We start from the raw sequence: 25,779 nt of genomic DNA on the forward strand, positions 1-25,779 counted from the left end.
ACACGATTATGATGGTTTTGAACCAAATCGGACCCATAGCAATTGCTCGAGACGAAAATAAGAATTGTAGCTTAAACAGATATATATATATACAATTCTTATTTTCGTCTCGAGCAATTGCTATGGGTCCGATTTGGTTCAAAATAAGCATACACGGCTTTTTTGGCGGCGGATTGATGTTATTAGAGTTTGGTTGAAAACAAATGAATATTTCGAGTCGCAGTGCAATAAAAGTGGTTTTTGACCTTTGCTCACCTCTGCAGGTCAAACGAAAAGCGACTGAAAAGTGAAATGGAGTGATGGAGCTCTGCTGCTCACGGCTTTTTATTTTCTTATTGTTCGTCTTGTAAATCGATATATTGAGTTTTTAACAAAGAATAGTTTATAATCAATTATATATTTTCCATTTTGCTTAATGACCTTTTGCCATCTTTCTTTCAGCTTAATTCCGCGCTCATAAAATTTCTGGTCCTTGTCAGGAAAAAACTGAACCAGGGGCGATCGAAGGTCATCGTCATTTGTGAAAGTTTGACCATTCAAAGAATTCAGAAAACATCAAAATAAACGATAATCAGATGGTGCCAAATAAGGCTATATGGAGGATGTAGCATCACTTCCCAGTCAAGCTCCAATAGTTTTCCACGGGTTGCAAAAGATGTGTGAGGCCTTGCATTATCATTATCAACACTAAACCTTTCCGATTTGACAATTTTGGCCTTTTTTATTTGATTGATTCATCCAATTTCATTAATTGTTGACAGTAAACATCAGAATTGTACGTTTGGTTTTTTGGAAGCAGCTCAAAAAACACAACACCTTTGTTATCCCTCCAAATTGACAGCATGAGCTTTTTTTGTTGTTTTTCAGCTTTCGATGTGGTTTGTGCTGGTTCATCGTGTTTGCTCCATGATAGTATTTGAGACTGGATGAGACTGCTCCTTCGTTATCAACAGTAAAATATCGGGTAGCAGAGTTTGAACGAGGCTGGGAAGACTAGCATAGTGGTAGTCGACCAATTGAGGTGACGACTCCATAAATGTTTGAAAAAAACCCATAAAGGATGATCGTCAACTGAAAGTGCGCGAGCTAGCAGACATAGTAGGCATGAGAAAGCTGTGCGCAAGATGCGCGTTTGCTCACAATGGAATTAATACAGCGTCATGAAGATCGAGTGTTTAGCAATGTTTCACGGAAGTAAAGCCGAATTTTTGCGCCACCTCAAACCATAGATAAAACGTGAATCCATCACTTCACACCAAAAACAAAATAACGATCAAAACAAAGAACCGAAAAGGGAGAACCGGATCCAAAGAAGGCGAAGTCCATTTTATCTGCAGGCAAGGTCATGGCGTCAGTTTTTTGGGATGCGCATGGGATGATTTTCATTGACTAACTTGAAAAAGGAAAAACTATCAAAGGAGAGTTTTATGCGAACTCACTGAAAGGAGCTTGAAGATTCTTATTATAAAAAGGGTATCGAACTTATTGAACATCGCTGGGAAAAGTGTATGGACTAAAAGGAGGGCCAGGTACTTCTGGAACCATCCTTGCATATACAATTCAGCATAAAAAAGTAAGAAATATTGCTTGTACTTTGAACAATGGATAGCTTACAGTAACCGTTCTATTTCAATGATTAAAATTGTGCGTCCATAAGCCACGTGGTTATATTATAGTCCTTTTGGGCTTAGCTTTTACCATGATGCTACGTGGTTTAATTCCACAATATTTTACTTTTTCTACTACATATTTATCAAATGAATGATTATATGAAGCCAATGGAGCATTCTCGTCTTCAAGACTTGTTTCGAGTACGGTGACATCTTCCTCATCAAGCCACTCAGTAGTGTAGTCGGCTCAAGTGTATCTAGCTCATAGAGTATATAAAAGTAACCCATAATTTAAAATTAATATTGTTTTCTAATGTATTGTACGACTAAATAAATATTTAGTAATAAATGATAAATCAGCCATAAAATACGATATATTGTTACTACTAATAAATATTATTTAACATGAATGTATGTAACTGTCAAATAAATTAATTTATTGATATTTCATTATATTTAAAATAATGTATTCATAATCCTTCTTAAAAAATTAGCATTTGTGTACCGAATGAAATCATTTTCTTGAACAAAATTTTATCTGAAAAAAACTACGTAGCTTCGCTCTTACCTCCTCCCCCTGTCACTTGGCTCAGTATTTGAACTTATCCCCCTCTCTTGACCGAGCTACTTGGTTTATGAACTTTCCCTTACAAGACACAAATTGAATGATGTTTACAAAAATTAACGATTTTAATTTTTTCCCGGTAACCCGTCAAAATAAATACGAGAATCTACATGGAAGCGTTCAAAGTTTTATTGAATATCCACTGTTTATTTATCAGTTAATAACAATCCGATAGAATAAAAAATCATCAAAAGTTTTGCACATCTGAACTATAGGTATAATAAACTTTTACAATGTTACTATCTTCGCAGTCCTATTTTTGGTTTATCTTTTTTGTTACCGTCATTAACATTTTTCGTTGCTATTGAATCTGTGTGCTGTCATTAGAAAACTTTTTGTTCGGAAAACTAACTATTGACTTTTCATTTTTCAACGTTATCATGCCTGAACATTTTACGTATATTCATATAGGTTTCTATTTTTAGCCTACTGTGAACTTTAGAAATCGATAGTGGATGAAATATAGGGAATAGAGCGTCTTCTATGTGTTTCTATGAAGACGGAATAGACATACAGAAATAGAGTCGGATTATTTCAAGACAATTGTGTAAATAGATTGGTTCCTATAACTACTGAGAGACTTCATTAAATTACAGCAAATGTAGTTTATCAACTCCTAAATATTCTAAAACCAACTCGAGAAGTTATTTAATAAAAATATTCTCTTCAAAGTTGAGAAAAATATTTACTGAAAGATAAACTAATTTTTACATGCTTTCATGAGTTGTAAATCATCTGCATTTTTTAGTAAACGAAATCTTGACTTTTTGTAATAGTTTAAACATGATTTAGATTTAGATTTGAGGAATCAGCGTATTTAACAAATGGTATTTGATTTAGTTTTGATGAATTTAATTAATCGACTTTTTATGTGCACCTAGGACAAAAAATCGTATTTTTAGAAGATTTTTTTGTTTAATATAGGAAAAAGTTAAAGTTCGATTAACAAGCATCGTCCATAGCGATCAGTGAGTGCATACATTACAAAAATATATATTTACGATTATGGTACCAAAAATACCTGGCCTAACCTCGAGATATTGGTAGTTGCTTGAAAAATACCGCTGTATTAGAAAATACACAATCTAAACAGCATACATTTCAAATTTGAATGCGTCACGTTGTTTAGTATTTGTTTGGTAGGCATCAATAGCGAACGTTTTTAGTGAATTTGTAAACATAGAAAAAATTGGTCATCGTTATGTGATACACTTTTATTTGAAATGCGTTAGCCCAACTAATATAAAAGCTGAACTAGATTCTACTCTGGTTGAGACTGCCCCTTCATTATCAACAGTAAAATATTGGGTAACAGAGTTTAAACGAGGCCGTACGACCTGTGAAGATCAACATTGTGGAACAAAAGCAGTGTCGTGCAGGTGTGTTTGACAATGTTTCACAAAAATGAAGTCAAAAACGTGGGTCCATCAATTCACATTCGAAGCAAAAGAACAACCCAAACAATGGACTGAGAAGGATCCAAAGACGGCAAAGACCTTTCCATCTACAGGCAAGGCCATGGGGTCAGTTTTTTGGGAGGACGGGTGGAATAATTTTCAATGACTATCTTGAAAAAGGAAAAACTATCAACTGCGAGTATTATGCGAACTTATTGGAACGTTTGAGCGAAAAAATCAAGCAAGAACGGCCGCATTTTGCTAAGAAGAAAGTGTTGTTTCATCAAGACAATGCACCAGCTCCCACATCAGTTATTACAATGGCCAAAATTAATGAATTAAAGTTTAAATTGCTACCTCATGCACCCTATTTGCCCGGTTTAACACACTTGGATTATTTTCTGTTACCAGATTTTAAAAAATGACTGGGTGGTCAAAGATTTTCCAACAATGAAGAGGTGATGTCGGCAGTTAATGCCTATTTTGACGAGTTCGACAATCCTTATTATAAAAAAGAAAGGAACCTATTGTAACATCGCTGGGAAGAGTGTATGGAGCTAAAAGAAGATTGCGTTAAAAAATAAATTTTTTTTCCAAATTTTTGTATTTTCTCTGTTGGGCCAGGTACTTCTGGGACCATCCTCGTAAACTAAGATTTGAATAATTGATTTAAAATTTGTGGATTCGGCCCAAATTTAGTCAAAAAACTTTTTTATAAAAGTGATTATATTAATAATTTTAATTTCTAGGATTACCATGATGAAAAGTTTAGTTTTCTAAATTTATTTTGGTACAACTTCACTTTTCCAAGTTCTATTACTTAAAAAAATAGATTTCTTATAATTAGTTGGGTTAAAAAATGTGTCAAGTTATTCACGGATTTCTACCGCTAATATTTTTTACAAAATAAACTGAATTTTTGCAAAAAAATATTAATAGAGAAGACATATAATGAAATACAAGGTCTAGCTATTAAATAACGAGACTGGTTACGAAAAAGGGTTTTATTATAAAAAATAAATATCGGGTCTCTTTCAAAGCAGATCTTTTTCTAACTTTTTAAGGAAATCTGAGCAGACCCGTTGACGCAAGAGCTTTTGGTCAAGGGAGTCAGATTTTTTGGCACCAGCTTTGCACAGACTTTGGTATTGTGTAATTCCTCGTGTAAAATTATTCTAACCGTTTCTTTATCGGCTTTTACAGCCTCGGCGATCATCCGGATGCTCATTCGACAATCTGCATGCCCAATTTGGTTGACTTTGGTTACTGTTTCCGGAGTTGAAACAGTCACAGGGCGACTTGGGCGCTGGTCATCTTCAGCGCTCTCTCGGTCCTCACTAAAGCGCTTACACCACTCAAAAACACTCGCAGGAGTTAGAGAATTGTCCCCATAAGCCTCTTGCAACAATTTATAGCACTCAATCCGAGTTTTTTACCAATTTACAAGAAATTTTATATTGATACGTTGCTCCTGTTTTTCGTCACACATGGTTTTCGGCACGAGAAAAAAACATGTTCGTTTCAAACCGCTACTGTACAAATACTATAATAGTGACGGAAACGTGTTTTGGGACATGCATAGACAAGATATTTAGATACCCAACGCACTACTTGTTTTTTGCCCCACTCATCTATGGCGCCCTCTAGGCGCGCAGTCTTGTTATTTAATAGCCAGACGTCGTAATAGGCTACATAATTTTACTATTGAAAATTGAAGATTAACTGGATAAAATTTTTTTGGATACACGTGTTTTTGTACGTATTTCATTATTCTGGACCGAAGACCCCAAAAAATAAAAATATATATATATAACTTTTACAAAGTTCATTGCGATGTAACTATTTTTATAACGTCAAAAATTCTAAAAGTTTTCACTTAAGCAATGGTGCGCATCGTTGGTATTGAATTCGAGGCCTCACGTTTTTTCCAACATTCGCTTTTTTAAATTAAATTTCGAAAAGTATTACGTCAAAAATTGGTTTTTAAAACATCAACTTGTTCAAAAATATCTTTTATGGATGTATTTTGTCCGAATATTATTTTTTTTTACATTTAAATTGATTAGAATTTGACTAATACTAAGTTTACTTTCGGAAAAACTTGCTTTTCTGAAATTTGTTTGATCGCAAATTGTTTTTTCTGAATTTAGATTGATCAAACTTCGTTTTTTCAAGTTTACTCAAATTTAATTAAAAACTGTTTTCTTAAAATTAAACTTGGTAAAAATCACTCACTTTTATCAGTATAATTTGATCGAATAATGATTTTTCTATGTTTAAATTGATTAAAATCCGCTTTTCTAAATTCAATTTGAACGAATTTCATTTTTATACATATAAATTGGTTAAGATCCAACAAAATTCGTTTTTTCAAGTTTACTTACGTAAAAAATTTGCTTTGCTGAGTTTTTTATAATCAAAAATTGATTTTTCTGAATTTAGGTCGCTCAAAACTTCGTTTACTTACGTCAAAAATTGAATTTGGTCCAAAAATTGATTGTTTAAATCTAATATTACAAAATAGAGAAAAAAGAATTGAAAATACCACAGACCTTGCTCTTCTTATCCATATATAAAAAGCAGTTTGAAAATTCATCTCTTTCAAATATTTGTACTTGGGGAAAATTTTTTCCATTTCATCGACCCTTGTTGTTCTGCTCTTCTCTTCTCCATCACACTTTTGTTTAATCATAGCTGACAAATTGTCATTAAAAACTATCCTATTACAATATTTACAAAATTTTTTGGATATTGATCCTAGCAAATGAAAATAAATGAAATACTTAACTGAGCCAATTTACGAACAACCCGATTCAACTCTCCATATAGACTAAAAAAAATTGATCGGATTGACAGACTGAAACCAAACGTTTTGAATAAAATATGAATTCTAGTTGAAATATTAAAGTATATGACTGGAATCAATACCAGTAACGTGGCAGGTGCTAGGAAAATATATTTAGAATTATTGCTTCTATTCAGATCGATTTTTTTACGAGAAAACATACCTTGTGCGGATGAGATGCAATAAAAGCAAAATCAGATAAAGAGGTTTTCAATGTTTTGATAATTGATATTCATTTGTTCATATATTCAAATTTAATGTTTATTTTTAATGTGTGGAACTACTTCATAAAATAAATTTTATGGATTTCTTAAATCTTTATTTTCATTTTCAGTATGTTTGATGTTCTTGTTTACCTCATTAAATAATTTATAATTATCATGTTCGGCTAGGTCTGTGTTAGTTATTTTATTAATTTGAATCGCTTCATTTCTTCACACCTCTATACTTAATACATCACTCGATATATCGTGTGAGTAAGTTGGGTAAGCGTTTTAGTGAGTGCCGAGAGATCACTGAAGATGACCAGAGCCCAAGTCGCCCTGTGACTGTTTCAACTCCGGAAACAGTGACCAAAATCAACCAAATTGCGCATGCAGATAATCGAATGAGTATCCGGATGATTGCCGAAGCTGTAAACGCCGATAAAGAAACGATTAGAAAAATTTTACACGAAGTATTACAAATGACAAAAGTTTGTGCGGAGTTGGTGCCATAAAAGCGACTCCTGACCAAAAGCTTTTACGTCAAAGGGTCTGCTCAGATTTCCTTGAAAGGTTAGAAAAAGATCTGCTTTGAAAGGGACCCGATTTGAGTCGATGGAAGTGGTAAAGCAAAAAACAGCAGAGCTCCTAGAGTCACTCACCAAAGAAGACTTCCAGCCTCGATCAAGGGAAAGGTGTGTGGCGATGGGAGGGGAGCATTCGAATGTAGAATAATTTTTATAATAAAACCCTTTTTCGTAACCAGTTTCGTTATATAATAGCCAGATCTCGTATTATACAGTAGGATGTTAAAACAGACAACCAACTTTTTTCAAAATTCTTACCTTTCTTGATGTTGTATCTCTTTAACCATAATGTCTGCTAAAGGGTCATCGTATGGTCGCTCTCCTAATAACCTCTGCTGATCCAAATCACCTTGCATTTGACTAAAAACATGATCTCCGACGTTTATAGAAGTTTCCAATTGCGAAGAAAGGTCAACTGATTCTTCTTCATCTTAAAAAAATAGTTGTTTTTTAATTAATTACAGTGGGTTAAGGAGAAAATTTTATCAAACTTTCTAAAAAATACAGTTCTGAGTATAAATACTGGAAAATTATGACTGAGCACTGAATCGAATGTTGAGTACTGTTCAGCAGAAGATGGATGGCACTTCGAGAGTGTAGCGGCAAAAGGAGGAAAGGTTTCTATACATTTTAGCATTTTGTACCTTGTACAGACCCACGTAGAAATGGTAGGTAGTAGGAATTTAAATATATTTCTATAGTATAGTAGATTTTGCTTTATGAAATAATCTGTATTATTATTGTTTCCTACTACAAATTCCTCCCGGCAACAACTAGCGCAAAAATAAATATTCGCCAATTAATTTTAAGATTTTCATTCATGTTTGTTAGTAGTGAATCAGACATTTATAGTTGTTAAACATAAAATGAAGAACAAAGCTTTGAGTGGTGAAAAGTTCTTTTTTTTAGGTATCATTTGGACAAAAATTTAGTTTTACATTTTATTTTCCGAGTTTGATTTCATAAAAAATTCGCATTTTCAAATTGAACGTCAAATGGTATGTTTCGGTCAAAAATTCCGTTTTAATTTAATAACAAATTCGGTCTTGTGGTTTTACATAATTTTATAAAAGTTACATGAACAAAAATTTGCTATGTTTTTAAAATTTGGATTCTTGAGTTTGATTTGGTATAACATTATTTTTTAAAAGTTTAATTTGACTTCTAAACTTCGATAAAAAAATTTACTTTTCTCAGTTTAATTTAATGAAAAATTTGTGTTTCCTAGTTTAATTTAAACAAAAATTTTATTTACAGTTGAATTTGTATTTATGAGTAGTTTCGTTATAATCTGAGTGTATTTGAGTGGAAAAGTTGACTTTGGAGTTCGATTAGGTGAAAATTTCGCTTTTCTAATCTTTTGTTTTTTGGTGAAATTTGATAAAAATATTATTTTTTCGAATGTGATTCAGCAAAAATTTGTTTCTCTAATTTTAATTCGTTCAAAAATTTTTGAATTAATTTGATAAAAAATTTAATTTTTAATTATATTTTGATAAAAAAGTTGACTTCTGCGTTTGATTAGCTTAATTTAATGTGGTGAATTTTTTTTGGTGAAATGGTGAGATGTAATCAGAAATTTGATATTGCGAGTGTGATTCAATCGAAAATTAATTTTGGTGATTGAGATTTGGAAAAAATCATTTTTTATTTTATTTATTTCATATTGTAGTGAATAATTCGTTTTTTTTTTAAATTAATTTGGTTTAAAATGATCTTTTCTTAGTTAAATTTGATCAGAAATTTCCTGTTCTGAAATTAAATTAGTAAAAATTTGCTTTTCTGAATATAAATTGTGTAAGAAGTTTTTTTATAGGTTTGAGTTGGACAAAAATTAACTTCAGTCAAAAGTTTCCAATGAAATCCTGTTTCTAAAATTAATTTGGTCAAAACTGTCTTTTAATTTGAATTTGGTCAAACATTTGATTTTCTCTTAAATTGTTGTGATTAAAAATTCACATTTTTCAGTTTAATTTGGTCAAAACTCGACTATTAGATTTAATTTGTGAAAAAATGGTTTTTATGAGTATAGTTTCTTCAAAATTATACATTTTTCTCAAACAAATTCGATTTAGTCAAAAATCTGCTTTTCCTGAAATCCACTTAGTCAAAAATACGTTTATAGGATTTTAATTTGGTCACAAATATGTTTATTCAATCTACTTTTTTGAGATTAATTTGGTCAAAAATATTCTTTTATGATTTTGATTTCATTACAAATTCGGTTTCATATTTAAATATGATAAACAATTCACTTTTCAAAGTTTTATTTGGTGAAAATTTTCTTTTTGGGTGAGATTTGGTAAAAAAATTGCTTTTTTTTAGAGTTGATTCAATCAAAAATTTGCTTCTCTGAGTATTTTTTTAGTTTGAGTTCAAGTTTGATTTGGTTTTCCAATTTTAGCTTAGTGAAAAATTCGCTTTTTTAAATTTAAGTGGGTGAAAAATTATTATTTCTATTTAAAACGTAATCGAAAATTTTCTTTACTGAGTTTTATATCGTGAAAAATTTATTTTTTGGGCGAAATTTGGTCAAAACTGTCTTTTAATTTGAATTTGGTCAAACATTTGATTTTCTCTTAAATTGTTGTGATTAAAAATTCACATTTTTCAGTTTAATTTGGTCAAAACTCGACTATTAGATTTAATTTGTGAAAAAATGGTTTTTATGAGTATAGTTTCTTCAAAATTATACATTTTTCTCAAACAAATTCGATTTAGTCAAAAATCTGCTTTTCCTGAAATCCACTTAGTCAAAAATACGTTTATAGGATTTTAATTTGGTCACAAATATGTTTATTCAATCTACTTTTTTGAGATTAATTTGGTCAAAAATATTCTTTTATGATTTTGATTTCATTACAAATTCGGTTTCATATTTAAATATGATAAACAATTCACTTTTCAAAGTTTTATTTGGTGAAAATTTTCTTTTTGGGTGAGATTTGGTAAAAAAATTTGTTTTTTTTTAGAGTTGATTCAATCAAAAATTTGCTTCTCTGAGTATTTTTTTAGTTTGAGTTCAAGTTTGATTTGGTTTTCCAATTTTAGCTTAGTGAAAAATTCGCTTTTTTAAATTTAAGTGGGTGAAAAATTATTATTTCTATTTAAAACGTAATCGAAAATTTTCTTTACTGAGTTTTATATCGTGAAAAATTTATTTTTTGGGCGAAATTTGGTCAACAATTTATTTTTGCAAGTATGATTCAGTCAAAAATTCGTTTTTCCAATTCAATTTTTTAGGATTGATTAATTTAAAAATTTGCTTTTCTGATTATTTTAATAAAAAAGTTGTCCACTGAGTTTGATTTGGTAAAATACGCTTTTCTAATTTTAATTTGGTGAAAAATTGAAATTAAGTTGACGGAAAATATTATATCCAAGTTCTATTTAGTGAAAAATTATTTTTTTGTCGAAATTTCGTTTAAAGGTAAAGAATTTTCTTCTGAATACAAAAATTGGTACTTCTGAGCATTGTATTGCTTACTTCTGGACATCGCTGTTTATAAGAAGAAGTGTTTTAATAAAAAAAAGAAATGTCAACATTAGAAGAAAAATTAAATTACTTTGTTCTAAAATTTATTACGTTTAACGACATTCTTTATATATTACTGAATCCTTCAAGGACAATTAAATTAAATTGTGTATATTATGATACGTACTTATTAACACAATTTATTTAATTATATTTTCATTCATTTATCTGAAAAATAAACGTGTAAATCTGCGAGATATTTAACAATCAACAAACTAAATGCCAACATGAATGATTTCTAGAACTCCATTGTGACTCTAATGTGTAAAATGCTTGGGTATGGACATATAAAATATGAGTTGTTTTTATTGACATTGAACCGGTAATATTATTTTAAAAAATCCTCCGATATAAATGTAACCAAACAATATAGAGTTAAAGATAGGGAGATTTAGAGTTTCACGTGGTTTTCGCTAGATAGAAGTAGCGCGCATCTGTCAACGTCCAGCTCAGTAGTTGTCAAAATGTCGTCTGCACGATAGAGATATACGAGGTCTGGTTATTAAATAACGAGACTGGTTACGAGAAAGGGTTTTATTATAAAAATTATTCTACATTCGAGTGCTTCCCTTCAATATACTCCCCTCCCCTCACCATTCACTTTTTCATTGATCGAAGCAGTGCGGTGGTGAGCGCCTTTAGGAACTCTGCAGTTTTTTGTTTCACCACTTCCATCGATTCAAATCGGGTCCCTTTCAAAGCAGATTTTATCTTCGGAAACAAAAAAGTCACACGGTGCCAAATCTGGTGAGTAGGGCGGTTGTTCGAACACTGAAGTGCGCTTACTGGCCAAATACTTTTGGTCAGGAGTCAGATTTTTTTGCACCAACTTCGCACAGACTTTTGTCATCTGTAATTTCCCGTGTAAAAGTTTTCTAACCGTTTCTTTATTGGCATTTACAGCATCTGGAATAATCCGAAGGCTCATTCAACGATTTGAACGGAAAATTTGGTTGATTTTTGTCATTGTTTCCGGAGTTGAAACAGTCACGGGGCGACCTAGGCGCTGCCCTCACTAAAGCGCTTACACCACTTAAAAACACGCGCACGAGATAGAGAATTGTCCCTATAGGCCTCTTGCAACAATTTATAGCACATTCAGTAGGAGTTTTTCTCAATTTAATGAGAAATTTGAGATTGATACGTTTTGCGTCACACATGGTATTCGGCACGAGAAAAAGGCACGTTCGTTTCAAGCCGCTACTGCACAAATACTATAATAGTGACGGAAACGTGTTTTGGAACGTGCATAGACAAGATATTTAGATACCCAACGCACTACTTGTTTTTTACCCCACTCATCCATGGCGCCCTCTAGACGCGCAGTCTTGTTATTTAATAGCCAGACGTCGTATGCTCTATTAGATGCGAATCAGGGATTCCCTTGCAACATGAATGTCATACCACAAATAATGTTGATCCTTCTAAAGTCCAGAGCATTAGAAGATGGTACAAGCAATTCAGTGTTTTTAAAAGTTGCCCCTGTGAGTCCAATGAAGACGTAGGCCGCAAAAATCCACTTTAATTTAACATCCCTTGGTGAACTCTCAAAGAGTTAATTATTTTTGTGCAATCTCACGGAATACATTTTATGAAGGCCCCCTTCCTTTGCTGAAAACACTATTAGAAAACTATCTCTCACTTGGAAACATATTGAAAATAATTTCATATATCAACAGAACTTTATGTAAGACAGTTTGGTTAGCTTTCTCAGAGATGGATCGGCCGTACTGGACCTCACTGGCCTCCGAGGTCAACGAACCTTACTATTTCTGACATGTTTTATGGGAGTATGGGGGTTTTTATTTTTTATATTCAACATTGGTTGAATTGAATAATCATATTAGAGCAGGCATCGAATCTATCACTCAAAATATGCTAACCAATGTGTGGAAAAAATTTGAGTATCGAATTAATATGCAGTGCATCTAAAAAGGGCCATACCTCATGGTCGTATGATATTCAGTTTTAAAAATATGAACATCCGAGGGTTGTCCATAAAATACGGATCTCAAGGAACTACGGACGCTAGGAACGCTGTTAAACGAGACTGACGCGTAGTTCGGCTCCCTTCATTCTTGGCATGGTAGCCGTGAATAATAGGGCTTCCACTTGATTCTCACACCAGTGCAGCATGTACGCAAATGATGCAGAGAATTCAAAGACGGATGTACAGATTTGGATGGAATACTGTCTCAAACCCACCTTATAGCTCAGATTTAGCCCTCAGTGATAACCATCTCTTTCCTGAATTGGAGAAACATTCGGTAGTGACGCACTTCACAACCGAAGAGTTGATTGAAGAGGTTTTAAGCTGTATTCGCCAATCGGCAGACTTCTAGGACTTGGGAATTGATCTAAACGACGATTATGTCTAATTGTAAGAATAGAAAAATGTTAAAGCTTTTGAAACATGTACTATTCAATGCCAAAAACATGTTTTTTATTGTGAAAATTCGTTGGGAACCTTATTTTACGAAAAAGTCTCTTATAAAATATTTTTTCCTTGTCTTGTTAGGGCAATGTATAGATGTGTTATAGTGGAGTGCATTGGCAGTAAAAACAACATTTGTAAATCGAACAAAAACGACAACTTGAACTTCAATAAAGTTTAATTTTCAGATAGTGAACTACTCTATTTTCAACAGGAATAAAAATAACTTATTTTTAGGGAAAATAATGGAATAAGTACTTACAATAATCTTCATAATCAAAGACAAAACCTTCATTTATCATCTTCAACGAGAACTCGGCAAAAAGTTATCGCGCGATTTTTCATTTGTCAGTATAAAAATACATTGTACTTATCTACGTAGATTTAAGCAAATATTACGTGAACATTACAGTACAGAGAATGTTTACAACAATTATTTCAGAAATATTATTGTTTATATTTTCAACCAATTATTTTCTACATCAAAACAAAATAGACATAAGTTCGACGACTTAAATTTTACATATTATATGTATCTACTGTAAACAAGTCAATTTAACTCTTCAGGGCACAGCCTCTTCAAATTTGCGTATATGTCCACGAGAAACTCCAAATAGAATACTATCTACAAACATTTGTCTTATTTCATTTTGTATCTGAGCTTTCAGCCTATGATAACATACCAATATCAAAATAATGGGAAGTTCTTGAGAATACCAACATTAACCATACTCTCACAAAGACCATTAAGAGCTTATATAAAGTTATTAAATCAGCAATCAAAATAGAAAATGAAGTATCGGAATCCTTCACAGTCAACAAAGGCCTGAGACAAGGGTGCTGCATGTCACCAACACTTTTCAAAATGTATATTTCAAAAGCTTTAACAATTTGGAAGAGGAAATCGACGATGATTTATACAACCTCCAATTTGCAGATGATTAGGTGATATGTCAAACGAGAGAGATGACTTAGAAAATACGGTATGCAAAGTAAAGGACGAATACGGAAAATGGTGACTGTGGATGAACGTAGGAGAAGATACAACTTGAAAATAACGAAAGTATAATGACAATTGTTGTGAAAACATTCAAATTTCCTGATAGAGTGCACAATATTTGTATCCAAAGCGTTGGTATTGTTATTAGAGCAAGTTTTCCATTTTTAAAAACTGTTTCTTCAATTTTTGGTTGAGAAAAATAGGACGATTTCCCGGGGTCTTGAAAACTCATCACCAATATTTTTTTTGCTTAACTTATTGCAAATTTCATCTAAAATACGAATTTAGACAAAAAGTTTTTCGCTATTGACGTGTTAACGACCTAAACCCGTAAAAATGACGGGGTACTGAAAACCAATGACCACATACGTCATCTTTAGTTGAATTGATTGTAAATTTTTATTTAAATCAAAATGTATTGTTTTCCGACAAATTCCAGGCCGCGTTTTTCCAGTGTTACAGCGGAAAGTCGGAAAATTCACGGGGTATTGAAAACCGATTATCACATGTCCAATTTTCAGTTTATTCTGTTTTAAAATAATTGTACAAAACAGTGACGCAAGTATCCGACAAGAAACTGTCTGCGAATCTTTGAACAAAGGGGAGTGCATGGTACCCAAATGGCTACGACTGTTTTGGCTTACAGCTTTAAGTGGTGTTGACAACCGAATCAATGATCGCGTCGAACACTTAGCTTCTTGTTATTCGCATAATTCTATTTATAGTATCACAAAAGGTAAAATTAAGCCAAGAAAACATATATTATTAGGAAGAGGGATTAAAAGTCTGGCTGGTAAAAAAATTTAAATAAACAAGGATACTGTCCTAGTTATTTAAGTATACTGGAGTTAGAAGCTTCTGCAGCTTATTCGACCATTTCATATAAACGGTTATGTCCCTCTGGAGTACATCCAACATTCATATTGCCTTCGGGAATAGCATGGGATAATTGCGATAGATTTGTCGAGACTTCAGGATAATCAACAATGGGGAAAGATACTTTGCATGACACAGTAGGTATAATATATCAAAGTAAACCTAAATAGATTATGAATTTTCTTTTCAACCTCCGCCACTGTCACATTGTGCTTTGCAGCCAAAGATTCCAGGGCCAATTTCCTTTTATTGGGTTTTTGTAGTCGAGAGTTTGAATATCCCATAAACAATGATGAGATGCTTGGAAATTTTCAATCAGTTTTAAAACCTCCTCGCTCGACCACACCTTCACAAAACGCGGTATGAACAAAAAATAAAGAACCCAATCAAGAGCCGAACACGAAAACAGTCGAAGCACGCAACAGACTGGGACGTCTCCAGGCTCCGATTGACGTCCATACTTTCAAAATTTTGCGCAACATTTCTAACTCTGCATGAAGTCTTCCATTCATGTCGGGAGACCCTAGACCTACGATTTTTGTTCTCGCAACAGGCCCCTAGACGAGGATTGGTCTATAGACAAACTTAGGCACATCTCTTGGACCAAAAACATGTTTACTAGTGTGTTCAAGCTTTTAAAGCAAGAATTTCTACTCCAAAATATGCACATAAACTGGTTCTTCTGAAACTATGTCCGGTATAATTAATGGCATTAGGCAGTTTTAAAAATTCCGCAATTTTTTTTAGGTTTAGTAGCAGTAGTATTTTTTCCAACCATTTGGTTCTACATTTTCCGGTTCTCTAGCAGACAAATAAATGTGCCTGATTTGTTTTAGGGGTTTTAGAGATATATATTTACTATAAATGTCAATATAATTGCCATTTCATGACTTTAGGAAGGAAAAATATGACTTTGCTCCCTACAATGAAGCCAGGAAATGTATATTTTGGAGAGATACGCAGAAAAACAATTTTTTTTCTATCACTTATCAAGAATTTTGACATCTTGTATTTTTGTTTACTTTGAAGAATGATTTTTATAAACATTTCTTAACAACATACCTGAGTTTTTAAAACCGAAAGTATATCAATGATTGGTTGAAAAAAACAAGTGCAAAATACCTCACAGATGACATCTTTTAACAATAATTTAAACTAATACTTCATGATGTGAACAAATTCTGTAATATAATGTAAACAGCTGTTCATCGATGCGCTAGATGGTGCTACGGTGCCCGAATTGTTTTTTACATAAAAATTAAATTAATTAATTAAAAAAACTGTGTGTTAATGATCGAAAGTTCAGAAAATATTTGATTTAAACTAGTTATTTTGACATTCAACCCACATAACAACATGTTCTATTTAATTAGCTAGACGAACTGAGAATTTTGATCGATTTATTCCAGTTAATCTAATTTAAAAGCAAACACTATAGGAAAGTGGTGACATCTACCTGCAAGTGGCGAAATTGAGGGTCCAGTATAATATAGGAATCATTGAACAGAGTTGTAATGTACAAATCTCATAAACCGTACAACATTTATTTTTGTAAAAGATGTTAGAACAAGTTAAATAAAAATACTGAGAGGATTGATCAAAAACAAAACAAACTTAATTTTGACTTTATGAATAAAAAATACAAATTTAAAACTTGAAGTTACCTAGTAAGCACATCCGTTTTTATCAATTTTTTCAATTGTTTTGATAAAATAACTGTTTGTCAATAACAGTCTTATAATTATTAGTCTATTTTTATATACGAGAGAGTAATTAAACTGCTCACTAATCCTAAACTTTTATTTATATTATGTTACAAACATATCTCCGCCCTGGAACCGGTCCTGCTTGAATTCAGTGGAATTCGGAAATTCGACGAAGGCGCCCCCTTAGATGAAATACACGGAAATCGTTTGATCTTTGTTTTTATATCAATTTTTTATAGCAAGCGGTTTATTTACATTGTCCATTTATTTATTTGTTTTGTTTCTTTATTTTTCTAGATCTTTTGATAGTTATTTTGGAATATATAAGGAGTTTATGTGGCGCAGTTTAGTTCAGTCTATAATAAACAGTCGTAGTGAACAGACCGAAATAGAAAATCAATTTAAATAAATTATTAAAGTTAGTTAAGTGATAGTGAATTATTATAAGTTAGTGTAGTGTATATTATTTAAATAGATTAAGAGCTCATTGTTGATATTATTGTCCTTCCTAGTATGTATGGTGTTGTGGGTTGAGGACTCATAATAAAGATATCCAAGAGTTTTTTAAAATGCCAACGTTTCGATTTTTTATTTGATCTTTATCAAGGCTTCAACATTCGAGTTACCTCTGTGCCATATGACTCGAATGTAGAAGCCTTAATAAAGATCAAATAAAAATCGAAACGTTGGCATTTTAAAAAACTCTTGGACAGTTTTATTTTCAGTCCTCAACCCGCAACACCATTCGAAATTATATAAATTAAGAACGTGAGAGACAGTGTCTATTAATTCGCCCCACGAAATAAGTCGTATAAATAAAAAAGAAAAACATTACAATTATTACAAAACAATCTAAAATATTATTACAAAACAATCTAAAATTTTCATTTATGTATGTACCTGAGCAAATACAAGTTCTCAGTCTCGGTTTCGACTCGGGCATCATGACGTGCGGGGCCGTGATTTCAACTTTTGACCTAATATCACTTAAATAATTTCTGCGATTACTTTTACTAATTCGTTCTATTCGCTACGACTTAAATCTAACTAAACTGCGCTACACACACTTATTTATATACCACAAAAAGAATTCTACAAAGTTGTAGAGCAAAAAGAAACACAAGAAATGAATAAATAGACTTTCATAAAAATTATATAAAAGAAATACTGTAATAAATCGCCTTCTTTAATAAAAAGTTCATCAAAGGCGCGTCTGCCATTAATAAAAAAAGGCGCCGCGCGAATTTGCCAAATGTTCAAATTCCAATGTGGCTGGATAGGGCCGGCCTAAGGACCCATTTCGCGAGCTTGCTCGTAACAGTACTTTCATGCAGGGACGAAAATTTCACATTTACTTTTTGTGAGAAGTACACTACAAGGGTAGAAAATTCAACTTTAAGGTCGTGTAATGTAATGCGCGCGTGTACTTCTCACAGGGAATAAATATCAAACTCTTTCACTGCTATTAGGGACTAAAGTACGTACTTTCGATCGAGATATAAAGGAAACATTAATATTCTCCTATTCTTGGACGTCGCAAAAATTGACTTTCTCCGAGTTTTCTCAGCAGAACACTATCTTTTATGAAGAATTATAAATGCGCGTGGCTTCGTTAGGGCCTGTGTAATTAAATGCTCGACTAATGTTAATTAAATATTGAGAAAAAAATAATTCTTTGGAGACCCCAGGAAAAAAACTTTTGTAATGTGATATATTTGGATCCAAAAGTTATCATTAAAAAAATATATTCACACTAATTACAAATAATCCTTTTGGCTCATTAACCATAGCAGGTAAACATTATAAAGAAAAACCGAGAAAAACATGGATTCAAAATATGAAAGAAGCTTATATGCAGACCATTTAGGTCTGTAGCCTTATAATTTCTCTCCACTCCTTTCAGTCCTTTGCTTTTTCTCTCCAGCTTTGGATGTTTTTCTTTCTAAGGTCTTCTTCCACTACTTCCTTCCACCATTTTTTTGTCTACTTCTTTTCCTCTTGCTATATTGAAGCTATTTAAAAATAATCCTTTCGGCACTTTTCCCATAGCAGGTAAAAATTATAAAGAAAAACCAAAAAAAGCATGGATTGAAAACGTGGAAGAAGCTGCTGAGATAAAGGGGAGGAAAAAGGAAGGGATAAAAAAGCAAACAAAAGATAGAAAGACATTGAGAAAAAAGTATTTGTCATGACCATCAATCAAACAAACATAAACCGCACGGTAATCTTGTTTGGATTAATTAAAAAAAATTGGTTCCAAATGTTATCATTGAAAATTTATTCAAGATATTTAAAAATATTCCTTTTGGTCCATTGCCCATTAGGTTATTTTTTCGATAGGCAATAAGTCACAATGTTAGAATGGCTTATGTTGTTGTTTATTTTGTGATACTTACGGTGCAAACTATGCTGTGGATTGTCAATTATTCGTATCTGTCTATCAGGCATGATTGGTTCCCCGTCAGGTCCTCCTATATCGGAAGGCAATTGATATCTGAAATAATAAAATACAGACAATGACAAAAAAAATTTTTGGAATAAATTTTGTTGAATCTTAAATTTACAACACTATACTTATTGTTAGGGTTACCAACTTTTTTGCCAAAAAAAAACATAAAATAGTTACAATAAGAAAAAATTTTTTAAAATTTTATGTTTGTATTGCCTTACAAACATATTTTTGTGTACTTTTAGCACATTCTAACAATTTTTTGCTATTTTTCAAAGCTTTTTTGACAATCAAAATTTGAATAAATGAACAATTCGTTTTTAATTAAATTTATTAATGCTCTATTTCTTTTTTCTCGCCACTTTCTAAGCATCTCTTCCAGTGAAAGCTGAAGTGGTGAGATCGGAGAGTGAAAAAGATTTTTTTTTACATTTAGTAAGCTATCAGATACATTTCCATGTATATATTGCCATTTGACAATTGTACTTTTCTTTGAACATTCTTTATCATTAGTGAGTTTCTTTTGTATCTCTTTAAATCTTATTGTCTTGGAATATAAATCGTCCATCTTAATATTTAATTTGGCCTTGGTAATTACCATTTCAAAATGTTCAAATTTAACCTCATTTTTCAAAGACATGTTAGGAAGTATTGAAAGCCAGTTATCTTCGCTAAAATCAGATCATTTTGTCATATAATTAAAGCTTATATCAATAAAAGGTGAAAAATTACTGATTGAATGTTTCGGACGATGACTTTCCAATTTTTTGTAATCTCATTTTTGATTCATAACCAAAGTACTTATCAGTTTTTCAACGTTCTAATTCGTTTCTTCAAATATACATAATATTATATACATCCAGTATGGTTACATCATTTCCTTCCAGACATTTTATTATTTTATTAAATATATTCAGCATGTGACTTATAAAGTGTAGATAAATTTCAACAACTTCCTGATCCTGTCAATCACCTAGCTTTAATAATTCTTGTATAATTTTTGGACAATTATCACCTAAACTTATGAAATGATTACATATTGGTGTCCAATTAAGTAAAAAGGTGGAAGTAGAGACAACGAGTGCCAATATGACGTTTAATTTCATAAAATTCATCATCAACCATAGAAACATTTTTTTTTGTTCTTCTCTTCTACAAGCTGATACTGAAAAATGACTGTATATTTTTAAAACAATATTTTCAATGTCCTTAGCAAATTTCACAGTATTATGAACAATATAATGTGTGCATGACAGTTGGCATTTAATTGATTTGGCACTTTTTTTTATAATGAGTGATTAATGCCAAAATTAGCGTTGTAGTTGTCTGCACTGAGACTTGATACTTGATTGAATGACAGGTTGTAGAATTCCATGGATTCTTAATAACTTCTAACATGCCATCAGCAGATTCGTTAGAATTTTCGTATAAATCTAATAGTTTGATTTGGATACCTTCATTAATTGAAAAATATTGTACCACTAGAGGAAATGATTTAATATTCTTTTTATTTGATGCATCTGTCTGAAGACAGAAAAATACATCATCATTTAAATCATTGATAAAACTTTCCATAGAATATGGACCTAATAATTCAGTTACTAAAGCTTCCATTTTTGTTCTTGCCAAGCGTATTTTATTGGCTATTTTGGAATCTACATATAAAATTTTGTTTAATTTATTTATTCAATCCATGCTACTATAAAATAAATTATGCTTCACAGTGTGAAATGTTAATGCTAATTCTGCTGTTGTCACATTCTCATCATAACTAGATCCTGAACACTGACTTTATATTTGAATTGAAGAAGTTTTCTTCATTTCAGTTTTCATCTCGTGCTTCTGAGTATTTTGATGTTGCTTAATCTACAGAAAGAATAGTTATACATTAATCTAAAGTATGGTTGGCAACCCAACTTATTGTTGGTGGCATACAGTTTAGCTAAACAATAACAAGGGTTAGGAAAATTTTTCATAAATAACAGTGCAATAGTAAGAGTTGTATTCACATGAGATGTAAAACTGTATTACAGAAAATAATGAATTTTGTACATGGATATTTACCTGGCCGATTCTTCCTCCATTTTGGATCGTGGAAAATATAACGGTAAAAGAACTTCGTAAATACCTAAATCTACTTTATCGACAACAAATATCACAGTGTCTAACGAACTGCCGTGATTTTCGAAAAAACGACGCACGGTACCTGGAAAACAAAAAAAAAACAAATTTGAAACAAACGATTTTCATATAACTATTTTTTTATAGAAGAAACTTGCTACACCAATATTACGGAAAAACTTCAAGTGTTTCAGGGTTTTTTTGACGAAAACAAACAGAAAATTTCACGAATCTTATTAATTAGAAGAATGTAAAATACAAGGTGTCTTAAAAGAAAGTTCATTGTTAAATAAAGACAATTTTAAGAAAAATGAGGAGTTTATTGAAAAAATGTTAGTTACATATTAGAAAACATTGCTTGAGAATTTATTTTTTAAAAATAACATCGTCGAAGTATAAGCCGTTGCTCTAACGACATTCATTTAATAGAGCACCAAAATTACCTATGACAACTAGGCAGCTATTCTCCGCGTTGACTTTTATTTGGTGACGGATATTTTCTTTTAATTGTGCTACTGAAGTAGATTTTTTGATGTAAACTTTAGATTTGACATTGTTGTATTGGTAAGAGAGAATAGAGACTATTCACACATCAACACAAAGATGGCGCTACTATAACTACCCTTGTAATTATTGCTACCACAATAATAACAGACATAACCCCTCATAAGCCCATAAGTGTTAAATCGGGATTGTGTGGAGGTTAATTTATGTCCTGCTCGAACCGTGTTCTTCAATTATAACCGTTAAAGTTTTGTAGTTCAAGCACAAAGAAGTCGTCTAATATCTAAACATAACGCTCTGAATTCACTGTAACTATGCGTCTCTTTTCATTTTAAAAAGGTCTACCGTCCACACCGTCACTATAGACGCCGAACGTAAGGGTTTTGGATTAGTTACACTCGAGTAGCGGCAATTTTGCTTGTTGACGTGTCCATTAAAATGAAAATGACTTTCACCCGAAAACAAGATGTTGGTAATCGTTGGAAAACACTCAATACAAAGTCAAGCCTCTGACCAGTATCCTGGGGCTTCAACTCTTGCACCAACTGAATTTTGTAAGGGAGCAATCCGAGATCTTGTTGTGAAATGTAGAATAATGAAAATCTATGCACGTTTAAAGCAACAGCATGCTTCCTAATAGACAAGTCTGGCTCGTCACGACCATATCGAGTAGTAGTTTTTTGGTTTATCAAGTGTTGATCCCATCTCTTCAAACTTCCCGACCAATTTTTCAGTCAGTTGAACGACTGATGCAACATTTAAGTGACGAACATTGAGCATATTGCAGAATTTTCCATGCGCTACAGTCGCAAAAAAAGCTCAATGGCGACTACATTCCCAAGAGCCAGGTTACCGATTGACATACCTTCCTCGCCCCTCCAAATAACTATTCATGTAATAAGCAATACAAAGGTGAACTTTCTTCTGAGACACCTTATACGTATTTTTGGTGATCCATTACGAGTTAAACGCGAAAATGACGCATAACACATAACCTAACCAAGTGGTACAGGAAGTACCAAACGTATACATCTCAAGCTTCATAGTCCAGTTGCTAGAGACCAAAAATCACTCTGAGCTGACATCGCGAGAAGGAAAGCTGAAACTCTTATAATCGTTATAGTAATTGACACCTCACAACAAAAAATCAAAGAGGGTTAACCGAACGGGAGCAGAGACCACCTCTAAGTGGTATAAATTCATAACTTTTTTTCTGTCTGCGGGAAAATAAGATCATTACTTTAGAATGGTGTATAAATTTTACAACTATTCATTAAATAAGCATGAGGTAAACACGAAAAAGCATTAAAATTTCAAAAATTCGAGTTCACGCGTTTTCAAGCAAAAACTCCAATTAAAAACCGAGCGTCTAAGTGAAAAAAAATTGAAGACATAATTTCTCCCAATGAAATTCCCACTCTGTCATTGGGCATGGTTATTTTTCAGAAAAAAAACTACTCCTTCTTTCATAAAAATCGATTCAAACGTTTAGGGGTAGTTTTCATTCCCATGTGATCAACTCACAGGATGGATTTTTGTTTTCATATTCAAAACAATCAAAACTACGGGTATGCCAAATTTCAACTTCCTTTTTTGCAGTTTCAGGAGGAAACTTCTATCGACTGGACTATTAGCAACAATTCGGATTCCATATCACTTTTTTTTTAAACACCCTTCTGCCCACTGCACACAAAAAGATCAAATTCAACAGTGACTTGGAAATGAAAACATCCGAGCAACAGATTGCGGATGGCATTTTAATGAAGGTTTATTATTATGATAAATAAACCGCCTGCATCCGATGAACTTTTAAAAATGATTTTTTGCCAATGCCACTTATTCTGGATGCAGTAATTGAAAAGGACGAAGACGACATCGACTTTGATGAATATAAAATGAATGAACTAATAGAAGCCAAATTTTACCTATATTAAGATTTAAAATGTTATTTTAAATACAATGGCACAGTAAAGAAAATGAACTAGAGGGTGAAATGAGCCTAATCCCAAATTCTTGTACACATCGATGTAGGAGTAAAAAATTGCGAGGTTTTGCTTTTTTTCAGATTATTTACTGTACTATTGTATCATTTGAAATTAATAATTGAATAACAATAATTACATACCGAAATTTGAAAAATTTACTGAGAACTAGAGGGCGAAATGAGCATAATTCACTAAAAAGTAGTTAAAATCTTCTCTGAATCGGATCACGTTTAAACCAACACTGATACTGATAATTGATGGAAAATCGGTGCGAACAACACATTATCTTCTATCGAACTATCTGAATTATTTGCTTAATCAGATAAAAGCTATTTACGCATTTGACTATATTTATCAGGTAAGTATGATTCATTCCATGCTAAGATGAATAATACTAAGTGAATATAATAATATTGACCATTATAATAACCACGATACACAAACACCTGTATTCTTGGGGTTTACGAGTCTTGCAGGTGCACTTTTTGCAACTTTTTTACGCGAGCGCCATCTAGCTGTGAGATACGACAAGTGGGCGTCGGCCATATTGTCTTTCAATTCTTTTGAAGAATTACCGAAAGATGGTTAACTGCGCTGTAGCGAAGTGTATTCATATGACTATAATTTAATGGTGCTAAATAGGTTATTTTTCTTTCCTTTGTAACTTGGCCTCTGCTTATATAATTATGCAATTAACGAATATCCTGGAGTGTTCTTCAGATATTTTGTTTAAAATTCTAAATTATGACACTAAAAGAGGAAAGTTGAAGTTGACTGATTTTAAATTTAATTTAAAAACACTTCAAACTTTCTCCTTAAAGGTTATAAACCTTGATATCTGGAATTCTAAGATAAACAGTCGATATCTCGTTTTGTTACAATACAATTTAGTTTTTTATAAGAAGAAAATTTCAAAAAAAAATACAAGTAGGTAATGTTTATAAAATACAGTCACTTATCCAAAAATTAAGTTAATTCAAAACTCACGCAGTGCTATATGAGCTCCTTCGTCTGGTGGATAGTTTCTTTTAACAGAATTAATCACGGTAATTGCTACTGAATGTAGACCCATTTCTGTGGCCTTCTGCAGAACGTTCCTGAAATAAAATTAAAAAAAATATATTTTTGAAGACTGTTATGAATATGGGACAAAAAGGCAGAAAGGTAGATAATAGATCACATCTACACAATTCAACAACTAATAGAAAACGCAAGAAAAGAAATATGGAGAGTTATGGAACAAAATGAAATCTTTCAGAATATAACAGTAAGAAACATACATAAAGCAAACAGTTTGTAACAATTAAAGGACATGCTACAACTTAACACATTTTAAAAAGAATTACGTGTCAGAAATCAACATATATACTATACTAATTTTTGTGGAAAAGTAAGTAGTCATAGCAGAGGATGAGGACTATCTGGGTTACATGGATAGGAAGGAGTGTAGGAAAGTAATAAACTATACAAAAAAGGCAGAATATCTAAAAATAACAGATGGAAGAGTAAATAATCTAGAAGTAGATGAAAACTTGGAAATTGGACAGATAGATAAATTCAAATAGGATTTATCACCACAAAGGACGGAGCAACTAAAGAAGAAATAAAAAATAGGCTGAGGCAGACACGAAAATGCATTAATTCTATACTGTAGAATACGAACTCGACAAAAAAGACAATATCACAAAAATGGTTCCAAGTATAATGACATACGAGGCTGGAAACTGGGTGATCGATAAAAAGGATGAAAACAAATCGCAGCGGTGGAAATGGAATAACAAATAATGAGATAAGTGGACAGATAAATATGAATAAAAGTACTATTGAATATACTGAGGAAAATCGATTGTTATGGTACTGGAGTCCCTTCTGTAGAAGAGAAAAGGAATACTCAGAAAATCT

At 32.2% G+C, this 25,779-nt stretch overlaps 1 protein-coding gene across 1 annotated transcript in view; it reads right to left on the minus strand.

Annotated features, from left to right (window-relative positions):
• LOC130899971 (protein GDAP2 homolog) overlaps positions 1-25,779 on the minus strand; it is a 96,177-nt gene that overhangs the window by 34,774 nt on the left and 35,624 nt on the right. The window contains exons 5-8 of the mRNA XM_057810242.1: positions 24,865-24,974; positions 21,332-21,473; positions 19,215-19,312; positions 7,526-7,697 (exon numbers count right to left, since the gene is read on the minus strand). Coding sequence (XP_057666225.1) covers positions 7,526-7,697; positions 19,215-19,312; positions 21,332-21,473; positions 24,865-24,974 — 522 coding nt within the window. The remainder of the gene's footprint in view (positions 1-7,525; positions 7,698-19,214; positions 19,313-21,331; positions 21,474-24,864; positions 24,975-25,779) is intronic.

The sequence above is a fragment of the Diorhabda carinulata genome, chromosome 12, assembly GCF_026250575.1.
Source record: "Diorhabda carinulata isolate Delta chromosome 12, icDioCari1.1, whole genome shotgun sequence".
Taxonomy (NCBI): domain Eukaryota; kingdom Metazoa; phylum Arthropoda; class Insecta; order Coleoptera; family Chrysomelidae; genus Diorhabda; species Diorhabda carinulata.